Source organism: Tympanuchus pallidicinctus, unplaced genomic scaffold, assembly GCF_026119805.1.
Source record: "Tympanuchus pallidicinctus isolate F22 unplaced genomic scaffold, pur_lepc_1.0 scaffold12, whole genome shotgun sequence".
NCBI classification, from domain to species: Eukaryota; Metazoa; Chordata; class Aves; order Galliformes; family Phasianidae; genus Tympanuchus; species Tympanuchus pallidicinctus.
This window is the reverse complement of record NW_026294637.1, coordinates 11294119-11315379: the sequence shown is the minus strand read 5'-3', so window position 1 is coordinate 11315379 and position 21261 is coordinate 11294119. Positions and strand designations below refer to the sequence as shown.

Sequence of the window (21261 nt, the reverse complement as noted above, 5' to 3'; positions counted from 1 at the left end):
GTGCATCTTCTATGTTACAGGAGGCACAGACAATCACAAGGTCACGCAGCTACATGTTTAAGTGGGGCTTTCTGTACTTGCTTCTTGCGTGCTCTGAATAGCTGACATCCACATCATTCACTAGTTACTTTCTGTGCATTCCATTAATTTCTGAAGTTCAAGAGAGATCTGCATTAGCTTGAAGAGAGTTTTGGAAAAAATGAAGAGAGGGAAAGAAAAAATTGGGAGGAGAAACAAGTAAATAGAAGGAAGAAAATGCAGAGGAAGCTTATCTGCTATGTTTACCTGGGTTGTAAACTCTATGTATGTGTATGTGTAACAGAAAATGCTCTGATTTTGCTCTGTTCTTTCGTGTTATGGTTGTAGATGTAGTTAATTAAGATAGTAAGAGGTGTTACGAACAAGAAGCTGGAAGACACCCTGGTTTTATTGGTTACATTTAGGTAACGTGTGTTACTGCTGTCCTCAGGGAGCACTATATGAAGAAACATGCAAATAAATTCCACTTAAAAAAAAAAAGATTGAATAACTTGGGAAACTGTTTGAAATTGCATCTCCTCCTTTACGTGCCACCTTCCCTTCCACATGCCTTCACAGAACGCCTTGCTTCCAGCTGGATTTCGGCAGAAGGACCAGACCACCAAGCCTGCCACGGGCCCCTTCGACAGAGAACGCCTGCTTTCATACTTGGAGAAGCAAGCGCTTGAGCACAAGGACAGGGAAGACTTTGTTCCATTTACAGGGGAGAAGAAAGGTATGGCCACCTTTCATGTCAGGGTTGAATCATGACCTACACCTGGGTGCCCGGCCCTTCTGTCAGGCTGGTCAGGACAGGAAGGTGGGGGCCACCCTGCAGGGCGAGGCTGGTGAATCAGGAGCAGGGCTGCTGGAGGAGGTGACACGGCGGCTTTGCCCATCACAGTGTCTGCCTCACTGCCCCTTGGCTCCAGCTTCAGGGTTAGGCGTGCTGCCGGCCGGGCCTTGGCTGGAGGCGAGTGCAGGCATGGCTGGCCTCACGCTCAGCACACTGCTCCCAGGCCTTGTGAGGCTGTGTGCTGCGGGAGGTGTTGGGCAGGGAAAGAGGTGCCTTCCTAAGCCAGTACCGCCTGCAGTTACTGTGTGTGATAACTCAGGGAATATGCTCCCAAAAAATAAGTATTTTTCCGCTTGTTTACTAGCACATCTGGTAACACTATTCGTGCAGATAGCTTCATTGTCTCCCCTTGCCCTGCAGCTATACAGAAAAAGAGAAAAACAGGAAAACCTAATCACCTAAACAGGTAGGATAACCTGAGGGCAGGAGCAGTCATGTTTTAAAGGGAGCAGTGCTGTATGGCACCTCATCTCCATGCAGTGGATACAAAGAGCTGCCTGCAGCCACCCCTGCATTCCTGCAGGGACAGCCTGGGCCGTTCCTGACCATCAGCCCCTGGTTCCAGCAAAAGAAAAGTGGGAATTTCAAGGCAGTCAAGTGCAACACTTTTCACTGTATGTGTCACTACTGAAGATGCAAATGTTCCTTGCCAGGCAAGAGTGGCTGTTACTGTCATTACATTGTATTTTTGTTCTGTGGAAGAATGGTTTCAGATGAAGAAGTCAGTTCCTAGCTAGATCTGATCACTGCATTATTTTATCCTGCAACATATTCATTTATGTCCTCCATGTCCTTTGTCCTCCATCTGTCCCTTGAGCTCCATGCTACTCATTGGGCTGATTCTAAGCCCTGTGGAAATACAGGAATGTTGCAGGGATCCTGCAGGTAGCAAGAGATCAAATACATTCTGTGCAGAGAGGAGAATGGCTTATTGGTGTGTGGCTTTATTGCCAAATGCTTCAATTTTCCAGTCTCCTATGCACCACTGTCCCAGAACAGGGTAAGTTACTACTTGCAGGCCGCTGCATATTTGTACCAACACCTTCCATCAGGTCTCACCTCACTGATACTTCACTGACTTAGGGCTGAGACTTTGTCATTTTGCACTGCAATCACATTTGAAATCTCACACATAAATACACAAAATGGTGCTGCATGGAGATCCATGCACCTGCAGGACTGGCGCAGCAGCTGTGTAAAGCTGATCCCAGTGCCAGCCGTGGCAGTGCAGCTCCACGTGCTGCTTATTCTACTTGAGTTTTCATCTGATGAGGCTAAATAAGCAGTCTGCCTATCAGAATGTTTTCTATGCATCCAGATGTCCTGTACATGATATTACACAGTAGATTTAGGTGTTGATAGTATTCTTCTAAAGCTCAGTAATTAGCTTGTTTTGAAAATACATCCTCATAGGAAATTGAGGAAGAAAAGCTTGTTCTTCATCTTCTGCAAGTTGGTGGGCTCTAAAGTGTATTCACAGACTGGTAAATATTTATATAATTATGTTACATATATGCCTGTTAAATCACTTTTTACACTATAGCAGCACTATAATGTAGCCATATTGTAAATAGCCACAAATATATTTTACAGCAATTCTGGTAGTTAAAAATTAAGTTCTGGAACAGTTCCAAAGTTCCTCTACTTATGTATAAGAAGTAGGAGGTGTCAATGCCTGTGTGCCATTTGGCATTATTTACCACCTGAGGATGTTTGCCTGTCAGTAGGATTAGAAGATGTGAAGTGTTGCTTAAGTTTTTATTACTCTTTTCTATTTTGGGATTTGTTGTACACTGGGAAATTATTTGTTTTTCCACAGTTAGGAGGTGGGATGCTCTTACTAAGTGTTAAGTGATGTTTCTACCAGTTCCTATCTTCATCATGCAATTCTGATACTGACATGAAAATTTGGTGATGAGCTGAAAGAAAGTGGCATTTAAAATGTCCTCCTTCCAGAACAATCTGTGATACATCGTTATTTTTTACACAGTGTCTCTGCCTTTCTTCCTCTGTTGTTAATGTTTTATTGGAGTGCTCTTGACCAAAAAAGCAATACCAAAATGCTGCTGAAGGACAGAATTCAGTCCTGTATGTGGGTCTCTAGATGCTCAACACAACCATAAGGTTTTGATTGTGCTAGAGAACAAGGCCAAGCAAATTCCAAAGCTAAGGGGGATATTCAGATTGGTTGGAGCACAGGAAGTGTTAAATACGAGCTCAAGGTGGGGGGTGGTTGTGCAGGGAATCGCCTTGGTTTTGATTATAATCATGGTTTTGAGGGACTGGAAATGCTTGGCAAAAACAATCAAACATATGGCATGCATTAGAGCTTTGGCCCTCTGCCAGATTTCAGCCCGTTAACTTACTGCATTCATTGCTGTACAGAAAGTTTTCATGGAACGGCTCTCAAATTTCAGTGAAACCCCAAGTTTTGTGCTGAGCCCGGGACAGAACGTCCCCAGCCTGGTGGCTGTGCACCCAGGCCACCACTGAGCAGTTCTGTCGGATCGCTTTGCCCCGCATCTTCTCTCATGCATGTCAGGGCTGGGTGCTCTGTCAGAATGTCCCCATCCGAGCGCTCTCTCCCATGGGTGCATGCAGAAGATCAGGCAACTTTCAGGAACCGGTGTGTAACTCTGCTGTCAGTCAGCTGTTCCCACAAGCAGGGCTCATTTTTAATAAGCAGCAGAGGTGTAGGGAGTTAGTTCCGATTAGCGTAGCCATAGTGATTGGCAGCTTCTAAGTGTTTATTTTATGGACGTTTGGATTAGCTCCTGCTTAAGACAGACACTCTGGAAATCCCTACATGGAAGCCAGTGAAGTTGTTCCGTGACCCACTGCCCTGCATGCGTGTAGCTGGGACAGCCGGCGGTCGCAGGAAGGTTGCTCTGAAGCCTTTTTATTATGGAGTACAGGATGAGATGAAGAGGGTAAGGGCTAGTGCCTCTAATTTCTCAGGCACTAGCAGTGCTTTTGCTATGTGATTATAATAAAAGGAGACGGGATTGAGACTCTGTTTAAGGTAGAGAGAAGGTCTGAGAAGTGGGAATGGTGCATTTTGTATCCTAGGATCTGGACTGGCACTTAAGGCCTGCCCCACTGTTCGCACAGCCTTGTCCCCAGTTTTTCCTATCCATCCATTTCTGGAAAGGAACATAATCCTCTGATCTGCACTTACCTTCTTTGCTGAGTGGCCGGCAGTTTTCTCTCACTGAATGTGTGCAGCTGATCTTAGTTAAGTACTGCTTTAATACAAGCGTATGCTATTAGCAACATTTCTGTTTCTGCTTTTGCAGTGCTTCTCTTACTACATGTTACTAATGAAGCATAATTGAAATAAGTTCTATTGTGAAAGATAATCAGCTACAAAAAGCTGGCCGTGCCATTTCAGATTGCTGTTTAGGATTGCTGTTTCAGTCCTTCACCACTGTCTCTGTTTTCTGCAAGGTCTTCTGCTCTTGGCCAAACCATTTCAGACTGGATCCAATCCAGTTCTCCTCATGGAAAAACTCCAGTGGATTGGGCTATTATTAATTGTGTCTGGAAAGGGAAGGGGAAAATGCTTGTGTGTGATTAAACTCTAACATTTTCAGTCAGCTGGTTAAAGGAAAAAGGAAGAATATTGATGATTAACCAGAGAACTTTGGGGAAACCCCTGTTTTCAGTTGTTCTGGCAGAGACCGGCTATCTTGAGAGTCATGCTGTGCCATGCAGAGTATCAATACTCAGCCTGGTGATAATGAAGTCATTTTCAGAAGGTTAAAGTAATAGAACAGATGCTAATGAGTTCCCAGCCTCTGTACCAGACTCTGCATAGAAACATTAGTTTAGGGACACGGTATCTTCTTTGGGCTGACAAAAGCAGTCTTTTCACCCCCAAAGCTAAGATGTTTGTTTCAATTTTTGCCACCTTCTTCCTATTCTCCAAGTCTTAAATTTAAAATTGATGTTTGTGTCTTCAAGCATGAAAAAGGTGCTGTTGCTGACAGTAATTCCTGCAGCCAGTGTCTTTCATTGCTTGCTTTTGTAAGACCCTGTTTTAGTTGCTCATGACTTTGCCAAACTCGCACAGTTTTCACTGAAATTTCCCATGCTGAGAGTCTGCTTCAGGCTGGATTTCTGGAAAGTGTCAGCAAAAACGACTCAGCTGTTTCCAAGAACAAGGTTAGGAGAAAACACATTGTTTTAGCCATCTCAAGTAAATTTTTCCAGCTGTTTTTTGTGAGCTACAGTGCCTCCATGCTTTGAAGATGTGACCAGAAATGTATGCCCTTTGCAATCCCCAGGGAAACACACTTGCATTTGGAATCTTAGTGATATTTTACTTCTGGCACCTCCGGTTTGTTCCAGTGCTCTCCACATGTGCTCCTGCATGAATACTAGTTGTGTCCTCAGAGCCTCTGCCTACATGCACAGAGGGCACATGTGCCAACACAGCAGCAATAAGGTGTCAGGATCACTGCATGCTGATTGAAGCCAAGGATGCTGCTGCAACTTATCTCTGCTCTGTGTAGATGCACAATAGATTTAACAACTTTGGAAAGCTGAACTTTGCAACCTTCCTTTTGCATTACCCTGATTTAAAGCATAGATGATACAGTCAGTAATCCAAGAGTAGCAGTACAGCAGCAATTACGATGCTGTGTTTTAATTACTTCTAGCTTTCAGTTTCACACTTACTTGAACTTGGTTGCTTTCTTCTTCATAATACACATTTATTGTCAGAAATTGTTAATTTAGCCCCATTTTCATGGAGTATCTGGAGTGGGAAACTTAAGTAAGCCTCAAAAGAAAAGAATACTGCAAAATGGAAAAAATGAATCAAGTGTCTGTGATTTATGCAAGGCAGATTTCCAAGATCATTGGTTTTCACTTCTAAGGTCAGTGCTCTGACCTCAGCATTACAACATTCTGCAATGGAGAATAAACAGACACTCACTGTAGTCAGTGATTCACTGAAAAGTAAGAAGCAATAAGTGTAACCAGATATTTTCTTGGAAGTACAATAATCTGAGTTACAGTTTATAGTAAAGAAAGTAATTACTTTACAATTAGGGCAGAAAATGCCTCTGTATTATAAAATTAAGTAACTATCCTTCATAAAACCGATAGAAAGGACATTTTGGAAAAGGCACTTCAGTAAAAATGAAGTTATTTCTCATTGTTATGCAGTTTGTTGAGTCCCTTTGACTTGTGCAAAGCGGTAATAAATATTAAACGCTAGGCAAATAGAAATGGTGGCAACTTACGTTTATTCACAAGGAGTCTGATGAAGGCTAAGAAGCAAGGCAAAGAGCAGACACACCACAAAGGCTGCTCCAAATGCTGTGGACTTCAAGTGATGATGAAATCTTCAGAATGTTCCATGAGTGTGCCTGTTAATGCAATCCCATCAGCTGTGCTGTTTCAGTTTCTCTGTTTTCCCCTTACATAACATAAGCAAATAAACTTATTTTACCACAACACACTTGGCATAGTCACCTCCTCAGTTTTCCTGTAGATGTGCATATATGCTTATGTAGCTAATTGCTATTTCATAAGGAGATGCAGACAGGGATGTGTCTCATTTCCTTGCTTTCCTTTGACGTTGCCTTAAAGGAGTAAAGGAGGCATCTGAGCAGTGCAGGAAATCGCGGCTTCCTGAAACCAAGTGGCAGAACTACATCCATGGGTTTATGACAATACCTGGAGTATTGCTTTTTCTTTCTGGATTTTTTTTTTCAGAGGATTTGTTTTCCTTTCATCTCATTCTGCATTTCTAAGTCTGTCTGTATTTGATTCAGTCCTTTTTACAGAATCCTTCTCTTTGGCTTTCAATAGGCTCTTTTCTTGCCCTGAGCCCCTTTTGAGTAAAGGGTGCACCATATCCTATTTCAATTTGAATAGAAGTTTAGCAGTGCTTAATAAAGAATAGGCCTGCTGTAATGCTGAGCCAGTACAGGTCTTCAGTCACCACACTCACAGTCACAAAGTCCCCTGGGCTATAAGCATCCACCCCAGTTGCCATCCAGGTCACCACAGCCAGTTATCCCGGTTTGACTGAAGGAAGGGGAGAATTCCATTGACTGACTGTAGAATTTCACTTTGGTTTCCAGACCTTTTGAGTTTATATATATGTGTGTAAAAGTAAAATGGTATCTTAATGCTTTCAAGTTTGCTTTCATCAAAACAGAAATTCATTTTGCAGTTAAACACAAAAATAGAGATATAATTTGGTACTGTGTGTTAACTTAATGTTGACATTGAAGTAGCTGAAGTATGACACATAGAAATATAGCTTTTCTTGCTATGTTTTTGTCACTATTTTCAAAGAAAGATAAGCTATTACTGTTAAGAAATAGCTTGGAACGTGAACATATTCTGGAGGCAAAGGTAACCCAGTCAACGATAATCATGTCTAAATTCCAAATTACAGCATGACTAGAAAAGGCAGCTTTTTTTTCAGAAATCTAACTTCAAAATAATTAAACTATTCCTCTGAGGCTTCAAAGTATTTACGAATAATCCATTTTAAATTTAAGCTGGTCCCTTGGGACAAGGAAGCCATAATCCTTAATTTTTTTGTCAGTGGATTCCAAGATAGAATGAATTGCGCTATAAAATGAATTTACAATGTAGGAACGTGGGACAGGGGGGACCTCCTGCATATTTGAACTCTGTCCTTAAAGTAAAGCAGGAAAACGGACACAACAGTCTATAAACACGTGCATGCAGTTTTGCTGCTGATGGAAAGGTAATGAATTCTTAGTAACATGCTAAATGCTTAAGCTCTTCTAAAGGCTGTTATGCTGCAAAATCTCCTCAAGTCGGACTAATGCAAAAGAATGTCCTTGTCTAGATAGCAGAAAGAAGAACAATTTTACAAAGCCATTGGATGCCAGAAAGGCTGACATACATTAAAGATACATATTTTCATCTCTGACATGACCTTGCCCCTTTAAATATTTCATATAGCCAGTAATAGAATATTTTTTCTAAAACATTTGCCAAGAATGCTTTAAATGAAACTCTCATTGAGAGTCATATACACATTTAGAAAGCTTTGGGCTGCCATCCAAGAATTACATATGCCTGAAACAAATGCTTAAAACTTATATTCCTATACATGTGAACCATATGAAGAAAGTATGAACCTGTACTGGTTTCTGCTTTCTTTCTGCACAAGATTCTTGGCCTACGCGCTTCCAAAATTCAGAGAGAAGGACCAATGGAAATATATACCAGCTCTCATTTACCCAAGACTTGAGGCCCTGTGCCCACTAACAGCATTACTTTGTCCCCACTTGTACCAGTCTGAGATTCTGAACTGGAAGCATCACTCCGCCCCACCACTTGGTGCTGACATGGCAAGAGGCCTTTCCAAAGCTATTCGCAGCAGCTCTGAGGATCAAGCCAGGCTCCTTTGAATTGCAGAGCAAGACAACCAGAAGACAGCCTTCTGTTGGTGCTTGCAAGCGGTCAGGCTGGGCTCTGGGCACCCAGCACAGCACTGCGTGCCCTCCTGAGATGGCTGGAACCAGCCACAGCTCTGAGCACAGCTGGCTGGGATAATGCTGTCAGTCAGAATAAAGATAAGCAGGATTCCCTCTAGGTCTTAAATGAACTACTGATTACTGAGAACTCGAGGAACTGCCACTGATCTGAAAGGAAAATGTTTCACAGCCAGTGCTCCTCACTGCTGATCGTTTACTCAGATATCTTTTCTCGTTTGGGTCTTGTAGCTTTCAATGGAGTCATGGGGATTTCTCCTGTTGCATTATCCTAACCCGTCAAGTTGCTCAGCTCCTAGCATTAGCTAACTCCTGGTCCATGGCATCTGGAAGATGCCATCCCACACTTCAGGCTAAGGGACAGTACAGAGTGAGTCTGCAATCACAGCATCTGCTCTGTTCTGAACTCTGCAGAGCGTGACTCATCTGTCTTCAGCATACGAGAGTTCCTCACCCCAAATGTGCCACTTGTCTTCTCATTGTTGCTGCTGGGATGGCTGTCTGTGATTCACCACTGAGTGAGGCTGAAAGTGAAAACGATCCTACCCTTGGCCCACAAAGGATTTTATCTTCTAGAAGCCTCTCATTAAAAAATGGCTTGCTCAAAATATCACATGAAAAAAATGAATCATCATATGATACTGCTTTAGCTTTCTGCATAACTTTCTGTCCAGTTCTGTGCTCTGAAGTTATTTAGCCTCGATGCAAATATCTCTAGAATAAATGAGTCAAATTCTGCATCAGTAAACCTTGTCTGCTTCAGAAAATTCCATTTTTATTTTTATTTTTTTCTGAGCCTGTTCAGTGACCTCTTTCATGGAAGTTGACAGTACAGAAATTGCAGTAGAAAAGCTTGTATAAATGTGTTGGGTATTATCCACACAGAAATGATGCTTTGGACCATTATGAAAGAGCGGTCAGGTGATGGAACTGGCTGCCCAGGGAGGTGATGGAGGCACTGTGGAGGTGTTCAAGAAACATTTAGCTGTTGTACTGAGGGATGTGGTTTAGTGGGGAAATGTTGGTGGGTGGATGGTTGAACTAGATGATCTTGGAGGTCTTTTCCAACCGTGGTGATTCCATGATTCTATGATAATGGGAAAGAAAAAACATGAGGATGCCAGTGTTGAAAAAAAGGGGGCAGAAAGTCTGTAGTTGAACACAAAGTAGCAGAACTGCATTTATTAAGGATAACAAAATAATATCACCGAGACCGTGCCGCACAAATAAGGCAGCTTGAAGTTGACAGCGGGCCAAATCCTCCTACATCCAAAACTCATCTCACTGGAACTTTAATTTTAGGGATCTTGCTCTGCTCCAGCATCACATTATTGCTATTGGCTACAATAACAGCCTAAGGGAGTAAGTTTGACTGCCTGTGTTGTTTCTGGACTTCTGCAGTCTTTTCATTTCAGCAGAAGGGCTGATGGTCTTCAGGCGATGTCCCATGGAACCACCTGCTAACACCAACACCAGCTGGGCACAAGGAGGGGTGGGAATGGGAAACAGGCAGGGAACAAACAAGTCTTGGGGAACACGAGGTTTAGTTCAGCCTTTTCAGGTCTGCACAGGTGATCAGGAAAAGGGTGTTTAAGCGAACAATTATCAGGAGATGAAGGGAAAATACTGATGGAAAGGCTGGGAACTGAACTGAATGTGTGAAAGTGATCAGGTTTGCAGAGCTTTAAGGCTTTTGTACGGCATTTGTAAACCGAAAGTTACTTTCAACAGGATGGTTTAATTGCCTCTGGTGCCTTGCTTAAATATGAGGATGAAATTTCTGCAAGCTTTTTGTGTAGACCTGATTCTGCCTAATATAAGCCCACACAAACTTCAGAAAAATCCCAGCTGTCAGTGGGACATGCTGGGGATTTATTTTAGGAAATTCGCTTCCATAGTAACAATCACCAACACAGAGCAGAAGTCTTCACTGTTTATTTTTAGACTCTTATTAAGATCCTGGTGTTGAGGATAGCATCAAGTAAGAAACAGGAAAACTTGCACTTGAGACTTTTCCAAGCAGTTCCATTGTCACAGACCTACTCCCTCCAACGCCAGGAGGCAGATGAGTTGTTGCAATAATCCATCAGTCACTCTGGCTTTTTTCTTCTCCTAGGAAAAATATTTATCCCTAAAGAAAAACCCATAGAAACTCGTACAGAGGAGAAAGTGACCCTGGATCCGGAGCTTGAAGAAGCCCTGGCCAGCGCTTCAGACACGGAGCTCTATGACCTTGCAGGTTAGATGGTACATGGGCATGGATCCTTAACACATCCCGCTCACTGCCTGGACCTGGCACCTGGGTCAGGATCCTCCCCAGCTGCTGCTGTCTCACTGCAGGGACAGGTGGCCAGCCTGGGGCCACGCCGTGCCCATGAGCACTTTGAGCATGACCTGAGAGCAGCTGCAGACCTTTCACCTATCTCTAATTGATGTGGGGCAGGCAAGCAGAGGAGATGAAGCAGCTAATGAGAACTGGGGAAGGGAAGGGTCAACAAGAGGGAGACTGCAGGCTGGGGCATGTGCTTTGTTAGAGATCACTGATGTTACTGTGTGCTGAGATGCATGGCTCTAATCTGTATAAAAACTGTGGTGGGAGAGTTTCAGCTCCATTGGCATATTTCTGTTTTTAATTAAGAAAATCTAAATGAAATATGTCAGTGTTTTCCATACATCTGAATCTATGTTAGATCAACATTAAGCCCAAACTTCGTATAACTGTTCCATTGTCCCATCAAAGGACACGATCTCACCATTATCTTCCGTAATCCTTGGCTACACCGCACGTATGGGGTGCGTTAGACTTGGCTCTGACTGACATGTGGTGTATCAAGGAATTGGAGGGCTGTGGTGCAGCTGGCACTTCTCCCGGAGCCTGAAGTTTATGGAATGGAGTTCCAAGTGTTGCTCAGCTCTGGTCAGCATCCAACCATTCGTGACTGAGTTTGTAGGTATCAAAGTCTAACAAAAAGCAGCAGCACACCTACTGCTGAGAGTTTTGAATGGAGTCTGTAACAGCAAATATCACTGCTTACAGAACAAAGAGTTTCTCTCATAAGGAAAACGTGATGATAAAAGTAAAAATTGACATTAATAGCATACAGTCTGAGCAGATAATCTAAGGGGGAAGGAAAAAGCATAATTTGTTCTCCAACACTGTGGAAGTTCATTTGCACAAAACATAACTTTGTATCTTTGATGGAGTTTAGTTCTCTTTTCTCACAGTAGCTTACAGCCTTACTATTTATTTTAAAGTGCTGAATAAATTCTTCTTCTTCCTAAGCATGTTAGCAGCTATGTGCTTCTATAACAACCCCAGGATGAATACCCATTTATTAACCTAACCAAATGCAAAGTCAAAACCATCTCTAATGTGCCAAACAGTACAACAAGGAGCAGTAAGGGGTTTGGGTTGTATGTTACAGGAAAAAAAAAATGAAATCATTAGGAGGGTAGCATTGCTGCAAGCTACCCAAAGAGACTGAGATTTCCATCCCTGGATGCTTTCAGAACCCAGCTAGACAAAGCCACGGCTGACCTGGTTAATGCTGGCAGCACTCCTGCAAGGGAGGGATGCTGGACAAGGTGCCTCCTGGCAGTGCCTTCCAGCTGGCACTTCCCTGCATGCATGCTGCAGCAAGCTCAACTCAGAGCTAAAATTTTATAAACTCTTTGTTTGGGGAACTAAAGTAGAATTTGTAGCATGTGTTTTTCTGCAACCTCTGTTCCTGCCGTTAACATTGTATCCTGTTGCTGATGTTTACACATTTATAGCTGTTCTTGGAGTGCACAACATGGTCAATAACCCAAAATTTGATGAAGGAGGAGCCCGCAGTAAAGATGGAAAAGGAAGCATGAGAAGTAAGCAAACATTTCTTTGTGGGCTATATGTCTGTTATGTGGCTCCTTAGGTACATGGGAAGCACAGTCATCCAAGAAACCCAGAAGCATTTATAGTAATTAAAGCAGACTTGTATATCAAATCTCAGAGGTGAGGGTCACATTTGAACCCCAGGTTTTTCTCATCATAGGCTCAGGAGCTGCTGTGCCTCCATCCAGTGCTCAGCGAGCTCTGGGATGCCAAGTAAGGTGACTTTGCTGTTTGAGACAAACTGTGGAGTGCCCTTTGCCATGGAAGCGGTACTCAAAAAGCACTTTCTTCTTGCAAGGCCAGGAGACTTTCATTTCCATCCCTTTTTACCGAAGAGGAGGTGGGAAAGCAGGCAGAATGCTGTGTCACTTCATTTTTCTCAGGATTAAGGCTCTCTCTCTCCTCAGTGGGGCCCTGTGCAAGCTGCCATCTATCTCCTAGCAGGCAACTGCATACATTAGTAATCCACACAGATTTCAAATTATTTTTGTCGCTCGGAGTCACAATGTCAGCTATGTGAGTCAGCTAAACTATGCTCCAAGTACAGACTTACCAGCCAGAAAATTGCCCTGTCACATCGCTTTACTCTTTGGTCCAAAAGCAATGCCTTTCCTTGGCCAGCTGAAATGGTTCAATGCGAGAGAGACACAGCTCAGAAGTTGCCTGTCAGTGTGGTGAAACTGCACCATGATTGAAGAAACAAAATAAAACTCACGAGAAACAATAAGAAGGGGAAAAGGGAGAATACTGCTAACTCTAGGCTGAGTGACAGAGTAATCCCAACTGAGGAGGGGAGTGAGTCCCTGCCCAGGTCCCAGCTTGGCATGGCATTGCTCTAAGTGCAAACTCACTTTACTGGTTTTTCTTTGCTTTCCATCCTTGAACCCAAAGTCCAGCAAATTGTCTACCAGCAGTTTTCAACTTCCTGATCTTTAGGAAGGCTGGAGTGTTCTTCAGGCACATGCGTGGTCTCTCAGGGAATTGAGAAAAGAGTAAAAATGATGTAAAGGGGAATGGAATGAAAATCAGCTTCGGGTTTGTGAATGAATTCATCTCTGTTAAGTTCTAAAGTGTATTTGGTTTTGTTTTGGCCCATGATGTGGGACGAACTTTGCACTGAACAGAAACGCATAGTGCACAGAGGCTTGAGCACAAGTTTTCTAAATAACTCACTGTGACAAAGTGAAAGGCTTTAAATACACATGTGGTCCAAAACATACTCCTTTGTTTCTTCTAGTGGCTTGGGTGGTCAGGGCTTACAAATTAATCCTCACAACTGTATGTTTTGGAATTAGAAGTATTAATTGTGTTCTAAGCTATGACTTTTATGCATTTCTAAGGATATTTGGGCTTATAGCTGCCAATAGTCAAAATTGTATCTCTTTGGAGCATGAGTACTCAATGACTCCATAAATCTTAGTGCTAGCAGACAGACTTGCTTTTCATGTTTTGATAGTTTTATTACTCAAAAAGTGCAGATGTTGCAATTTTACAAGAGCTAATTGAATTTCTAGAAAGGCAGATAGCATCAGAGCAGAGAAGGAAGTGAGGGGCCTCCTGATCCCAGGCTGTTCTGTTAGCACAGTCTATCTGTAGATGTGGAGGTTTGCTCACTAATGCAGTGGGTAGGTTCTGAGCACTCCTTTCTTATGGATGTCAGATGAAGAACAAAGCAGCCCTTGCTGTATATTACATCCTATGCAATAGTCTTAAAAGCTGCTTTGGCTCAAACTAATTGTACATACACAAGGAAGGAAGTTGCCCGTGATGATACCTCCCAGCTGCTATGGCTGCTGTGGCCCCAGTGATGTGCTTCTGGTGCAGGAAGGTGCCAGGGACACGGCAAGGACACGGAGCTAATGCTCCTACCTCTGAGCTCTGTGGTTCATGCTACCCTCTTCCTGAGCACAGCTGTCCTAAGCAGCAAATGAAGAGTCAGGCTCACCCACCGTGCCTGGTCCTGATGTCAGCATTTGATGCGGTCTTCTTTTGCAGATGTGGTCAAAGGTGAAAAGGTGAAGCCCATTTTTGAGGAGCCACCTAATCCAACCAACGTGGAAGCAAGTTTACAAAGGATAAAAGCAAATGATCCTACTCTCATAGAAGTTAATCTGAACAACATAAAGGTAGATGCCATGGTTCCGTATAAATCCTCACAGATGGGTTTATTCAGATATTTCCAGCACCCTTTTATCTTTATATTTTTACTCTCTATACTTGGCAGGGAAAGCAGCACACACAGGACAGGGCAGCAAAGGGAAGGTTGCTAAAGGCTTCCAGGTCATCAATGTCTGATATTGAATTAGAAGCCAATTGAAAGCCCACAGGGTGACTCCCTCTGGCTGCCTTTCTTTAGCAGCTCGTAAAGCAATGCATCTCCTGGGCAATACATAATCATCACTGCCCTAATTCAATTAGCCCACTATGGAAATGGGGAGGAGCTGGGATGCAGAGACTCTGAACTACCAGCAGCAAAATGGGAAAGTAGCTCAGATCAGTCACGTGCTGGCCTTGGCCTGACCCAGATACAGGCAGCGCTGACACTGTGCCGCACAGAGCTCCACGTGGCTGCTGAGCACCCCAAGCACAAGTGGTCCTTCCTGAGATGCTCTTTTGGGCACTGGGATGGTTTCAAGCACACAGTCTGTGGCTATTAATCCGTCAGTTTGATGATAAATAGAACCAGTGTCTACTGATGTGACTGGCTTTCCTAACTACTCGATTTATCTTCTTAATGTAGAATATCCCTATTCCAACACTAAAAGAATTTGCAAAAGCCTTGGAAAGCAACGTCCATGTGAAGACATTCAGCCTTGCTGCTACTCGAAGCAATGACCCTGTAGCTATTGTAAGTTATGACACTGTTTGGAAAATAAAATACAATGTTAAAGTAGGTCTGTGTATGCTTTAGGATAGAGCTTTTACTTTACCTAGCAGAATTTCCCTGCTACTATGCGTAATAGAAGCATATTCTATTCTATGCGTAATAGAAGCATAATCTATTTTGACTTACCTCCATTCTCTTTTAAGCCTATCTGTATTTTATTTCTTTGTAGATAATAAGCCATGTTTTACAGATTGGCTGTTATTTCCTGAAGCTTTCAAGAACTTGATTTGTTCCCTCTTTCTAACCCCGCAGGCATTTGCAGACATGTTGAAAGTGAACAAAACACTGAAGAGTCTGAATGTAGAGTCCAATTTCATTACTGGGACGGGTATTTTGGCACTGATTGATGCACTGAAGGAGAACGAATCCCTGACAGAGATTAAAATTGACAACCAGGTAAAGAGAGAGCATTGAACTGCAGTCCCCTTCTGTTTCCCTTCTGTGCAGATTCCCAGAGGGCCCTGGCAAAGCTAAGGCAGCCTCTGGAGCTGTTCTGCAGCTCATGTCCCATGCAATCACACCATGGAAAATGTCCAAATACAACTAGGAAAAAGGAAATATAAAACCCAGAGCTATGTCTCCAGGGGAGGGATTCTCTTTGTAGTTTGAGCACCGTACTGTAATATAGGCTCTTATTTTCTGTGTTTTGAGAACAAATAGTTTCTTTTCTTTTGGGGACATTTCACCATGTCACCAACAGAGGCAGCAGCTGGGGACAGCTGTGGAGATGGAGATTGCCAAGATGCTGGAGGAGAACTCCAAGATCCTCAAGTTTGGATACCAGTTCACAAAGCAAGGCCCACGAACCAGGGTAGCAGCGGCTATCACTAAAAACAACGACCTGGGTAAGATGCTTCTCCATCCATTCCTCATCTGTCCAGGTGAGCCAAGCCCTGGCCTTTACACTCTAGAGTCTGTACATCAGATTGAATATTAGCTTCACAACATCCAGGCTGTATGTAAGGGCTGATGTGCAACTCCACAGGCTCTAGAGCACAGAACACCTAAGGTCTTATTGTGATGCTCCCAGTTGTGCGGCAAAGGGAAGTAAGCCTTTTCCAGGCAATGCCCTGGATGTCCAGCTGTCCCGTTGGCTCTTCTGGCCAGTGAGTAAAGGCAGCCAGCTCCACTGCTTGCTCAGGGACCACAGGAGTCCTCACCTTTCCATAGCAGAGCAAACCTGACCAACTGAGGGAACATTAAAATTTAGTGCTCATGTGGCCAGTGACAGGAAAGGATAAGAGAGCTTTGCAAGTTTTACCTGAGTGTGATGCTCTGCTCTGTGCTTAGACAGAGCAGGGAGGAGATGGCTAGGCAGGAACAGTTTAGAGTAAAAGGAAATAAAATAAAAATAAGCTCAACAAGGTGGAACTAATTAATAACACAAAGTGTGGAGTCAAACCACTATGCATTTGGTTGGGTTTCTCTCTTAAAGAGCTAAGATAAAAATTGGGCTAGAACCTACTTCTTTCCTGCTTGGTATTATTTTTAGCAGTACTTAACCATCCTCAAAATACACTCTTGTTCCTGAAACTATTCATTTCCTTAGAAACTTTCCTTGCTATTTAACCAACTGCCACTAGGCATGTATCTTGAAGTTAATCTTCATTTTCCAGGTTTTGCATCGTGTGGCTTTCTTCAAGATTTAGTGAGGCAGAATATTTTCAAAAAATGAAATAACTGCAACAAAACACTAGGAGACAAATGATTGATTATACACTGACAGCCTTGGATTAATACAGTGTTTGCCAAGAAAACACTGTGAAATAAACCTCCTGATAGCAAAGTAATGGGATTTTTGCAGTTATATATTACTATTGACTTTCTGTAGGTGCACATTCATCCAGTTTTACTGCCTTTGTTGTCTACTCCAGCAATTTAATATCAGGAGCAGGACACGACAGTTCAATGTAACACCACCTTGTATCACATGAACAGAAGAGCATCCTTACCTGGCCAAGTTAGAGAATATTTAGTGCATTTTTACTGGGATATGTAGCAGCAGATGGGGCCCCATGAGACCTGCTCTGTACAGCCACAGTGCATCTCAAGTGCTGTAAAAATTCATACGTGTCTCCTTGTTACCTGAATCCTGCCCATAACACCAAGCTCATCACTCTTTGCTCTGCTTACTGGCAATCTCAACCTACTCTGTTCTGAGTTAATTGGTGCTGGTTAACATTGATGGCTGATGTCATCATAGCACATGAAGTTTAAACAGAAACTTTAAACAGAAGCTATGAGGTCAGGTATGTTTTCCTGGTTGCCGTTACTCACTGATATCAGCACTTCAATTTATTTTCTCAGACCTTATGATTGTTGTTTATCTACAACAGAGACCCCTGCAACTAGAGAAGTTAGTTATGGTATTTACAAACATAACAGTGCTGAGTATTTGTTAGAAGCTCCCTCTTCCCACTCACGTCACAGGAAGGGAGTGTGTCGCTGAGAAAAGTGCTCTGGTTCTCACTGACTGCTCTTTTCTTGTCCTGCTGTCCCAGTTCGCAAGAAGCGCGTGGAAGCAGAGCGGCAGTAGCCACACACAGCGGATGCACAGCAGAACTGGAGCCCTCCAGCACTGCAGTACCAGAGTGTTCATGGGGAGGGAGGGAAGGCGTTGGAAAACCATTGCAATGGGAGCTGCTCCTTTCTGTTAACGTCTCCTCTTAACCTTGAAAACGCAGCCTGATCATTTTTAACTTCCACAGTTAATTTAATTTTCGTGAGGAAGATTCATAGTTGGTTTGAGTTTAATGAAAACGTTTCACAATATCTGAAGCCAATATGCAGCATCTTAAGTGTGCTACTGGGCATAATGTGTAGTGACATTGACCCTTATTTTAGGCACTTTTGGATATGCTGAAGTATGAACTTGTGTATGGATAAGGGTTCTCTGCTGAAAATAGAAACCTTAGGACCAAGCCCTGCAATGCCTTACACTGCAAATAATCCTTATTGTGTGTCTCATTCTGCTGAGCTGGGTCCTGCAACAGGGCACTCCCATGCACAGAGCTAGAAATGGCAGTGCAGCGTTGCAGGATCTCACCCCGTGTCCTGCAGCAGCCCTGGGGCTGTGCAGGAGCAGCCGTTCAGCAGGGCTCTGCCTGCCTGCCTCCAAGTGCAGGGTCATGCTTGGGTTTGTAAGCATTGTCAAAGCACACCTGTTTACACGAGCTTGGGTTTGGTGGGATGTGTTGCAGTGTTACACTGGTACTTGTTGTCCTCATTCCAGAGTGTAAAGTAAGCTTAGTGCTGCCAATCCTATATACTTTGAATAGTAGGTTTATTTCCTATGCCAACAAGTTTTTATTTGCTCATAGAATACGCAGTTTACAGCTATTAATCTAAACAAGCATTTGTTTTGCCTTGAGCCCTATGTTCTGGTATTTATATATATATATATTTGTTAGCATTGTAGCAACGTTCTCAGGACCTTTTTGATGAAGGCTAATTAAGTAGTTAACCTTGACCAGTGGCTATGCTTCCAGGAAAAACAACAAGAGAGTATTTGGACCAACTGCAGAACTCACATGCACAGACTTCAGCTGGGTTGGCACGAGGCACTCGGGTTGTCACCTGAGTGCTTGGCCAAGTAAGGACAGATTGAAAGTAGGCACAAGTGGCTGTCACTCAGATGCCAGACAAACTCATACTCTAGGGAGAAGTGCTTGTGAAGAGCAGCTAACCCCAGCGTGCAACGGCATTACATTAGTCTGATGTTTGTATCGTGCATCCTGCAGTCCAAAGCTGTTCTGTACCACTGTTTTGTCACAGCCACAGTTGGCTCTGGCATACAGCCATGCTCGCTGTGGCTGTCCATCAGCAGCCTGGGAAGCACCAGGCAGGTGTGCTGCTGACACCAGTGCTCGTGGAAAGCTTCAGAAGCACACTGGGGCACATCAACTTCTGCTTCAGGTGCTCCCTCGGGACATCAGGGACACAGTGCTGCTTCTATCACATAGTTACAGCCCCCAACCTCTGATGGGGCACAGCTCTGGAGTGGGTTTGGCTGAGCAGAGCAGGAGTGCAGGCTGATGGGCGCAGTGCTCTCTGTGCCTTCTTCACGATCGTGAGTAGGCCCACACAAGCCCCTCCTGTTGGTCTCAACTGAATAACATTCACTCAAATCCCACTTAAGTATGATGCCAAGCTGGGATGCAGAGTACCTGCAGTTGACTTCTCCAGTGAGCTCCCAGTCTATACCATATCTGCTGAAGCCTTTCTTTAGAAGTGAAAACAATACATGGGAGTCTTGCTGAGATCTTCCCTGGATCCACGGAGGGATCCTGTAGAAAAACTCTGATATTCCTTTAGAAAATAGCAAGTTCTGTAACACAGTCATAACTCTGCAGGGTCTTAAACAGACAGTCCTTAAAACCATCTGGAACAGGTGCTGGGCTTTGTAGCATTGAGGAAGAGAGAACCCACATTCCTGAAGGCAGAAGATAACTGCTGACCAACCTCAGTGGTCAGAATCATTCTACCCCTATTTTCTTCTTTTGTTTCAATGAAGAGAATCCCAACTGTCATTTTTTAAACATATTTAATTTTTTTTAACATTTTTGTTAGCAAGGGTGGTACATGCATGTGTGTTCAAGGGAAACAAGTGCAATCCATTTCTCATCTGCCATTTCAGTGTTGGTGTGTGCATGCAGCGTTCCACAAGGATGGCTGGCATGGCTGCCCCAGTGCCTGCAGCATGCAGTTCCATGTTGCTTTATGCAGAGCTGCACATGCGGCCTCACTGCCCCACAGCTGTGTTCAGCTCACATCATAGGCCAGGGAACAGTTTGGGGAAGCCCAGGACCACCTCCTGCCCTTCACACCCCATGTCTTTTGCACCAGCACATGTTCTCCAGGAGGAGGGGTGCTCACACCCCCAGCCTCAAAAGCTGAGCACCCTATGGCATGGACTCAGGCTCTGGCTCCTTTGGCATATGGGAAGAACACAGCAGCCTGGCCCTTTGCTCCAGGCAGCCTCTGCCAGCTCTGCTCCTGTCTGTGATGGATCAGGGACATCCGTCCTGCCTCTTCTGGGTGCTCTGCACAAGGGCTTTTCATCATCTGGCCCTGAGCATCACATATCAAACACTGCAACAGTGTAAGGATCTGTTCAGTACAACAGCAGCACAGTGGTGATGCTTGAAGGAAGAATTTTGCATTTATAGCTCACTTACAGGGTGATTTATCTGGCAGGTAACATGAAGGGGTCAGGATGGGACAGGTTCCTATTAAAGCCACACTTCCCAACAGCACTGAGCGGGGTAAAGGACAGAAGAGGCCCTTTTTCTTAAGCAAACCTTCAGGAGTATCTTTGTCTACTTTTGCACATTGCTTCTTGAGTTGACAGTTTCAGTTTGGCTCGTGTTTTTTATACAGTTTTTTCATGGAAAAGCTCAACTTTGTGTGTGTCCCAACATGTGTGTGAGTGGTGGTGTGCGCTAAGGGCAGTGCAGTGTTCATGTTAAGCTCTAGATGAGGTGTTTCTGCGGGACCATAAGTTACTGCATGCGCACAGCGTGGTGCATATTACTCAAGGGAAAGGGAATTGCCACACTATGTAACAGTGACTCCCCACCATCATGGTTTTTTTAAATAAACCCTCATAAAAATTTAGCTTTTGTGATTTTTTTGTGGTGTTGTACTTCAAATCTGCCAGGGTTCACCTTCTCTCCCCCTGTTATGTGCTCAGGACTGGGGCTCTTTGCTTTATTGATGTGACACGGGGAGCACACACTGATTCTTTGTACACACAGCTCTTCAAGCTTCAGGGGAACCAACACACTGCCTGCTTGGATCTCCATAGATGCCTAAAGGCTGAGCTAGTGAAATCATCACACTGCTGTACACCAACACACAACACAAATACAAATAATGCTTTCAATACCAACACCAACATGTCACAGCATCTTTCCACTTTTCTTTTCTTGCATGCCCCCCCCCCAAAAAAAAAAAGAAAAAAAAGAAAACAACAACAAAAGAATAAGACACTTGAAGAAAAGGAGGAAATATCTCAGTGAGAAAACACAGCACATCTGTGCCCAGTATGCAGTTCTGGGGGATTTGCAGGGCGTAACACTGGGGGAGTGCTCATGGAAATACATAGCAAGATTCCCAGATCTTCAGTTAGAGCTGAATC

At 43.7% G+C, this 21261-nt stretch overlaps 1 protein-coding gene across 5 annotated transcripts in view; it reads left to right on the top strand.

Moving 5' to 3' along the window:
* The window catches only part of LOC128075203 (tropomodulin-2), a 34425-nt gene extending 13687 nt beyond the window's left edge, over positions 1-20738 (top strand). For all 5 annotated transcript variants that reach the window (XM_052671730.1, XM_052671728.1, XM_052671727.1 and 2 more), the window contains exons 3-10: positions 598-754; positions 10481-10603; positions 12139-12225; positions 14231-14361; positions 14976-15083; positions 15375-15518; positions 15823-15967; positions 17624-20738. In XM_052671730.1, coding sequence (XP_052527690.1) covers positions 598-754; positions 10481-10603; positions 12139-12225; positions 14231-14361; positions 14976-15083; positions 15375-15518; positions 15823-15967; positions 17624-17658 — 930 coding nt within the window. In that variant the 3' untranslated portion in view covers positions 17659-20738. The remainder of the gene's footprint in view (positions 1-597; positions 755-10480; positions 10604-12138; positions 12226-14230; positions 14362-14975; positions 15084-15374; positions 15519-15822; positions 15968-17623) is intronic.
* The last annotated feature ends 523 nt before the right edge of the window (positions 20739-21261 follow it).